The sequence below is a fragment of the Eufriesea mexicana genome, unplaced genomic scaffold (genome assembly GCF_001483705.2).
Source record: "Eufriesea mexicana isolate 0111107269 unplaced genomic scaffold, ASM148370v2 scaffold107, whole genome shotgun sequence".
Classification (NCBI taxonomy): Eukaryota; Metazoa; Arthropoda; class Insecta; order Hymenoptera; family Apidae; genus Eufriesea; species Eufriesea mexicana.
The window spans coordinates 91795-99956 of record NW_016908335.1 but is presented as its reverse complement, the minus strand read 5'-3'; the positions used below and the strand labels follow the sequence as shown (position 1 = coordinate 99956).

The following is an 8162-nucleotide window of genomic DNA, read 5'->3' as shown; positions in this document are numbered from 1 at the left end:
TAACATACATGTGTTTAAAACAATTTTTTAAAGTTAAAAAAAAGAGAACAGTAGTTAAAATATGATATTAACTATCGATAATCCATCCTAAAATAAGCTAAAATTTGTGGTTTTAACAAATTTTACGAATTTACATAATTTACATATACATATTATTTTTGTGAATATTGTTATTACCTTTATTCGCAAATGCATCGGAGTGTATTTACATTCTGCCGGCTAACTATCTGACAAAATATTATCTCACGTGTTGTGTATATCTTTTTGAAGTAAATTAATAAATCAACGATAAATGAAATGCAATTTTTGTACTCCCCTTTTTATAAACGTTAATATAGAAATTTTATGCGTTTTAAATGAACCACGTTTTCCGACATGTTTATCATTCATTTAATGCGACATCTGTTGACTATGCATCGTGAAAATCAGTGACGATGCCGCAATGGCGGGTTCCATAGAGATTCCACTTCGTGATACAGACGAGGTGAATATTTTTGTTTTTAATCTCCAGTTTTATCATTTGCGAAATATTGGAAGTAAACTAAACAATTCCTATTCTTCATCCGTTAAATGCAACTTGAAATTCTTTAGACTCGTGATATGGAGACGTTTTCGTGTACCTAACCTGTACAAGAGATGTTTGTGAAATAAATCGTATACAATAGCCTATAGGTGTAGACACGATGTTTCTCAAATATGTTAAAATTTGTTCTGTAATATGAAATATAAATTGCTGTTGTTTCATTTGTTTTGATCATACAATTTTCAACCGATTTAATGACCTTATTTTGTTCATATTGTTTCCAGTATGTTACCTATTTGTATCATGTATGATACAAATAACATGTAATGTTGAACTTTAGCCATTTGTTAATTGAAATTTTTCAATAAATTGACTTTTTTATCCACTTTTTGTCTATTTAAATATGCCTTGCCATATCACTGACTAATCACTTTCATTTTTTAAATTACATTCTATTAGGTAATTGAGCTATACCTTGATCAGTTACCAGAAGGTGATGAAGTTCTTGGAATCTTACGCCAAGAACATGCACAACTTAATATTTGGGTCAATTTGGCCGTATGTATCTCAAAGTATAACAAATATAATAGAAAAATGACAAAAATTAAAATGTGTTGCTTTCATTGCAGCTTGAATATTATAAGCAACACAAAATTGAAGATTTTATTAAAATACTTGAATCTTCTCGGATTGATGCTAATATTGATTACCGTGACTATGAAAAAGATCAAATGCGTGCATTGGATATGCTGGCTGCATATTACGTGCAGGAAGCTAACAGGGAGAAAAATAAAGATAAGAAAAGAGATCTATTTACAAAAGCTACACTATTGTATACAACTGCAGATAAGATTATTATGTATGACCAGGTATATTTCATTTACAATAATTCCTTTGATGCTTTGATTCATTCAACACCAAACAGTTACCATATTTTCTGTATTATAGAATCATTTACTTGGCAGAGCTTATTTTTGCCTTTTGGAGGGAGATAAAATGGATCAAGCTGATGCCCAATTTAATTTTGTATTGAACCAATCTCCAAATAATATTCCTTCTTTACTTGGTAAAGCATGTATTGCATTTAACAAAAAAGATTATAGAGGTGCACTTGCCTTTTACAAGAAAGCACTGAGAACAAATCCAAACTGTCCAGCTGCAGTAAGACTTGGAATGGGACATTGTTTTATGAAATTGAATAATCAGGAGAAAGCGCGTTTAGCGTTTGAAAGAGCTTTGCAGTTAGATGGCCAATGCGTTGGAGCATTAGTTGGTCTTTCAGTTTTGAAACTAAATCAACAACAGCCAGATAGTATCAGAACTGGTGTACAAATGTTATCTAAAGCTTACACGATTGATTCGACAAATCCTATGGTGTTAAATCATTTGGCAAATCATTTTTTCTTTAAAAAAGACTACAATAAAGTACAACACTTAGCACTTCATGCATTTCACAATACTGAGAATGAGGCTATGCGAGCAGAGAGTTGTTATCAATTAGCTAGGGCATTTCATGTTCAAGTAAGTGATTTCCTAGAACTTGAATATTTCCAAGGATTTAATAAATGATTAAATTGTTTCAGGGTGATTATGATCAAGCATTTCAATATTATTATCAGGCAACACAATTCGCACCACCAGTTTTTGTATTGCCTCATTTTGGCTTAGGTCAAATGTATGTTTATCGTGGAGATGCAGAAAATGTAAGCATAACTTATTATATCATGTAACAAATTAACAATAATAGATTTTAAACGAATAGTTCCTCAATTACAGGCAGCACAATGTTTTGAGAAAGTATTAAAAGCTCAACCAGGAAATTATGAGACAATGAAAATTCTCGGATCATTGTACGCGAACTCGAGTTCTCAGTCGAAACGTGATATCGCGAAAAACCATCTTCGGAAAGTAACTGAACAATTTCCCGATGATGTTGAAGCATGGATCGAGTTGGCTCAAATATTGGAACAAAGTGACCTTAACGCAGCCTTAAACGCATATGGTACTGCAACCAGGATTCTAAAAGAAAAAGTTCAGGCGGATATACCGCCTGAAATTTTAAACAATGTTGGAGCTTTACATTATAGGCATGTTCTATATTTTTTTTCTTAAATTTACTAATTATTCTATTATAAGAATAATATTTGTTCCCTTAATATAGACTTGGAAATTTAGAAGAAGCTAGAAAAAATTTGGAAGAATCTTTGGCTCGTTCTAAAGCAGATGCCTTACATGATTCTGTATACTATAATTCAATTGCAGTTACGACGACATATAATTTAGCTCGTTTGAATGAAGCTTTATGTATATTTGATAAAGCAGAAAAATTGTACAAAGACATTTTAAAGGAACATCCAAATTATGTAGATTGTTATTTACGACTTGGTTGCATGGCCAGAGATAAAGGACAAATTTACGAAGCGTCTGATTGGTTTAAAGATGCTTTGAGAATAAATAATGAGCATCCAGATGCATGGTCTCTTTTGGGTAATTTACATTTGGCCAAAATGGAATGGGGTCCTGGTCAAAAGAAATTCGAAAGAATTCTAAAGAATCCAACAACAAGTACTGACGCGTACTCTTTGATTGCTTTGGGCAACATTTGGTTGCAAACTTTGCATCAAAGTGGAAAAGATAAAGATCGGGAAAAGCGGCATCAAGATAGAGCGTTAGCGATGTATAAACAGGTATGATAATAAAAAACAATTGTCCTTTATGCTCGTATACACACGTTCGAATTTTTAGGTTTTACGAAATGATCCCAAAAATATTTGGGCCGCAAACGGAATTGGAGCTGTGTTAGCACATAAAGGTTGTGTAAATGAAGCAAGAGATATTTTTGCTCAAGTCCGAGAAGCAACGGCAGAATTTTGTGATGTTTGGTTAAATATTGCACATATTTATGTAGAACAGAAACAATTTGTTAGTGCTATTCAAATGGTAATTTTTTATTTCGTATTTAATATAATATATATATAATATAATATATAATATTTTTATATAATCGTTTTTACAGTACGAAAATTGTCTGCGGAAATTCTATAAATATCATCATGTTGAAGTCTTACAATATCTAGGAAGAGCTTACTTTAAGGCTGGTAAATTAAAAGAAGCAAAATTAACATTACTGAAGGTGTGTTGGAAACATTATTTATTTTAATGTCATTAATACTACTAGGAAGAGAAACTAATAAATATTATGAAATTTAGGCAAGAAGAGTAGCTCCACAGGACACTGTTTTATTGTATAATATTGCGCTTGTCCTGCAACGTTTAGCAACTCAAATTTTAAAGGATGAAAAGTCGACCTTGACAACAGTACTACAAGCAGTTCATGAATTGGGACTTTCACATAAGTATTTTCAATATTTGTCAACACATGGAGACAGAATGGAACAACTTGCAGAGGCAGAAGCAAGAAGATGTCAAGATTTGTTATCGCAAGCACAATACCATGTTGCTCGTGCTAGACGATTGGATGAAGAAGAAAAAATGCTCAGGAGAAAACAAGAGGAGGAAAGGTAAGCAAAGAAAAGGAAATAATATATAGAATTTATCAAGTATTATAATAACAATGGTGTATTAATTTATAGACAAGCATTTAAAATGCGGCAAACTGAAGAGCAACGCAAACTGGAAGAAATGCGACGTCAAAAAGAAGAAGAAATGTTACAAAAACGACAAGAATACGTTGAGAAAACAAAGAATGCTTTGGTATTTGGCGAAATGCCTTCAGAAAAACCTGGCAGATGGGAAAGAGAGTACGCACTGATCAATATATTAGTGACAGTGGTGGTTCCGGAAGGGAGGAAGGTAGAGAAGAAGCTCCAAGAGAAAAGAAACGTAAAAGAAAAGCAAGTGGTGAACGTAAAGAGAAGAAAGGCAAGGGTAAAGGAAGACGCAAAAAGGAAACAGCGAGTGGAGAAAGTGGTAAGCACTTAAAAATGTTTAACTGATGATAAACAGTACCTATTACTCAAATTTTCTTTTTGATGTTAAGGTTCAGAAAGCGATCGACCTAAACCAAAACGTGGAAGAAAAGGTGGAGTTACCAAGAAAGATAAAGGATTCCGGAAAAGTACATCTGAGACTTCAAAGGGCAAAATGCCCTTATCGAAAGAGACTATATCAACAAGTGAATCTGATAGTGATTCGGGAGGTCTTAAGATTGCTAGCGGGTAAGGATCGGTGGTTACAATATATTAGAATATATAAATTAATACACAAATTATACACAAATAATACACAAATTTATGTCATCAATTTCTTTTTCAGGGGTGAAAGCGGTAATGAAGGGCGTGCCCGTGGAAGCAGACGAATTGTGTCTGATTCCGAAGGTTCTCGTGCATCGCGTTCTAAATCTCGTTCCAGATCAAAGTCCAGAAGTCGATCTAGAAGTAGTTCACGATCACGATCACGATCACGATCGCGTTCACATTCACGTTCGCGTTCGCGTTCACGTTCGCATTCACGTTCGCGTTCACATTCGCGTTCACGTTCGAGGTCACAGTCTCGATCTCAATCTCGATCCGTATCTCGTTCACGATCCCGGTCTCGTTCAGGTTCGAAATCAAGAAGTCCATCGCGATCAAAAAGCCCGTCGAGATCAAGATCCGGATCAGCGAAGAGCGGATCGCGTTCGAGATCAGGTTCTAGATCTAGATCTAGATCAGGATCACGAAAGAGTCAATCGCGATCAAGATCGCGTAGTGGTTCAAGGAAAAGTGGATCACAACCAAGATCAAGGTCAGGTTCTGCAGCTAGTGCAGGCTCAAGATCAAGGTCAGGATCGAGAAGTGGATCGCAATCAGACGGACGAAGTCGTAGTCCAAGTGGATCGGCAAGGTAAATTATATCAAAATGGACAAATAGTGGTGCAGAATGTCGATAGCATTCGCCCATAAATTTTGATTACTTTGTTCCAGATCTGCAACTCCAGAGTCCAGGAAATCGGTTTCAGGCAGTGACGTTGATTCCCGCCATTCAAGCCCAGATCGAGGTGGTGGCAGCGAAAGTGATTTGACTTTCAAAAAAAGACCAGTAGCGGTATACGCTGAAAATTCACATTAACTGTCGATTACTTACTTCTTGTAAGAATCAAATTTACATATGAACTATATAACTTTTGCGACATATCTGTTAACGCACGATTTAAAGAACAATTCGAAACGAGAAAGAACCGTTATACCAAGAAACTACGCGAACTGCCGGCCATTCGAAACTGCGTATAAATTGCGAGATAATCGAAGCGCAGTTTCGAGATGACTGCACAACTTCAGATCGATTGATTTCGGATATAGTTGCGCATCAGTTGAATTCTTCTTTTGTATTCACTATTCACGACTACTTATCTCAATATTGCTTGGTTCATGTTTTAATGATTAGATGTCAAACCAGTGTGTTATGTTCTTCAAATCGTATTTAAAAAGAAGTATTACTTCATGATGTAAGGTAATTGTAATTTTACGTAAAGTTACTACGATTTCATATTTAGATTAGTTCACTATGTAAACAAACGTTTGGCTTCTTCATTAGTTGTCTGTTGATACTTTGTATAATAAACAGATAGTTTTAATTAATATTATATATTGAAATTATTCAGTGAAGGAAAGGATGATGTAGTGAATCATTTTTTTCTATTATGTTAGTTGATATAATGCAAAAAAAAAAGAAATATATATATATTAGTGTTGTTTTAACAACGAACGAATTGTTTTATATCAAGAACTATAAATAAAAAATTATTGAATTCGATGTCTCCACTTCCTTTAATTTATCCATATTATACAAGAAGACTATTTTACGTATACACGACAAAAGTTTATTTTATATTGTACGTTTAAAAGAAGTTTGTTAGAGGTTAGTGACATCGCTAATGTCACTGCGTATACCATTTGTTTACATGCATTTACATAAATTTTTATTTCAATTCTTTAATGTTTATACAATAAGCAATATATGTTCATACATGTATAAATAAACATTTATATATATTTAATGAAATATATTTTACAGGATAGATTTACCGAATACACATGAAGCGATTTAACGGCATACGTATTTATACAGATGGAATGCCTACTGCGTAAATAGTGTTCTAAAAAAATTTTTCTTTGTTTACAAAATGTTACGTAAGGCTCAATTATTTTCTCATTCTCGTACAACCTTCCCGTCGATCTTTCCCAGCCAATTTCACGAGGTATTTATTGAATATTTCGATATCGTTTTTTTTCAAACTATATTAAAAATCTAAACTAACATTATTGGTGCACTCAAATGTTTATTATTCTCACAGAAACGTTATCGATTTGCAATCTATAGTTAGAAGACGAGCAAAAAGATGACAACGGGATATACAGTAACCTTCCATGTGATGGGATAAGAATAACATTAGACTATAGATAGAACTGCAATAATTTAAAATGGAATCTCGATTAAGTATTCTCGTCCCCCATTTGAGGAACTACGATGGAGAAACAAACAAGTAAATTTATTTAATTCAATTAACGCTATAATATCTGTACAATTAGCCGTCGGTCGATTCCTATCGCTCAATGATAAAGTATCACTGAAACGGTGTTTCGTTTAATACCCTAAACGTTGTTATATAGCTCGCTAGCAGAACTATAGCGACTACAAAATTGGTACGGTGCAAAACCACCTTGGATGTCGCTAGAACTTATCACCCTATTATAGCATTTAAGCGTCTGACTATACATAATCCATAAAGCACACGTTTTATACACACATGAACAGGGAAAATCCTGCAGTAGCTCACGCAAAAGGCAAAGGAGTAAAGAGTAATGACAAAGGAATATCGGTTTTATCCAAGCTACGAAGATTCTGAGTGCTAGCAACGTTTACTCTTTCCATTCGACTCCTGAGAGTGTGGATTTATTCCACTCTTCTTCCTGTTTGACTATCAAACTCCCATCTGTCGTCGCATTTCTCGTTAAACATTTTCACGTAAAATCGTTGAAAAGAGCTTCGATTGTAATTTTTGTTCTCCGCCAAGACGACCCTGATGTATCGGAAGAAATGGAAGTTTTAATTAGCCCTCGTCAATTTTCACGCGGCAACTTATAACGTATAGCGGATATTCCAGAATTATTCGCTTCCTTGGCAAGTTTCGAACTTTCGGAAGAGAATTATTTACAATCTCTCGAGTACCTTGAAACTGGCTAATAGAATAGTCTCGCGACTGCGAGTTTTGATTGGCCCTCTATTTGCATATTCGTCATCCTACCTGCTGATAAGGTTCTCTGGAACTCTTACGACTGAAAAACGTGTTTCCCAGATTACTTTCTATTTAATACGAATTTATTCATTGTCCTAAAATCTGCTATACCTTTTATTATGATTTCTGCGATAATTTCACATTCGAAAACGATTCTTCTCTTATGCAGACACGTTGCTCCAATATAAATTTTACATCGACGGTTTTGTCGCACAACGAATTGCCCTTAATCCGGATTACATAAATCTTTTCCGTCAATCACAAACCCGACAATTCATCAAACACTTGCTCAAGGATTATCGATAATCCTTGTGTTCACGCCGCAACTTTTTAATTTCCTTTTCCCTCGGCAAATATAATTAAACTTTGTTTTTTCTCAGAACCTTCTCTCGACTAGTAGGA

At 34.3% G+C, this 8162-nt stretch overlaps 1 protein-coding gene across 1 annotated transcript; it reads left to right on the top strand.

The window, feature by feature from the left end:
* The first annotated feature begins 434 nt into the window (after positions 1-434).
* Positions 435-5861, top strand: Ctr9 (RNA polymerase-associated protein Ctr9). The gene is given in 15 exon segments (XM_017910870.1): positions 435-484; positions 983-1081; positions 1153-1392; positions 1472-2044; positions 2107-2226; positions 2300-2610; positions 2685-3210; positions 3269-3463; positions 3540-3656; positions 3734-4044; positions 4117-4271; positions 4274-4453; positions 4524-4701; positions 4799-5368; positions 5449-5861. Coding segments are annotated over 15 exon segments (3762 nt in total). The 5' UTR covers positions 435-442; the 3' UTR covers positions 5594-5861.
* The last annotated feature ends 2301 nt before the right edge of the window (positions 5862-8162 follow it).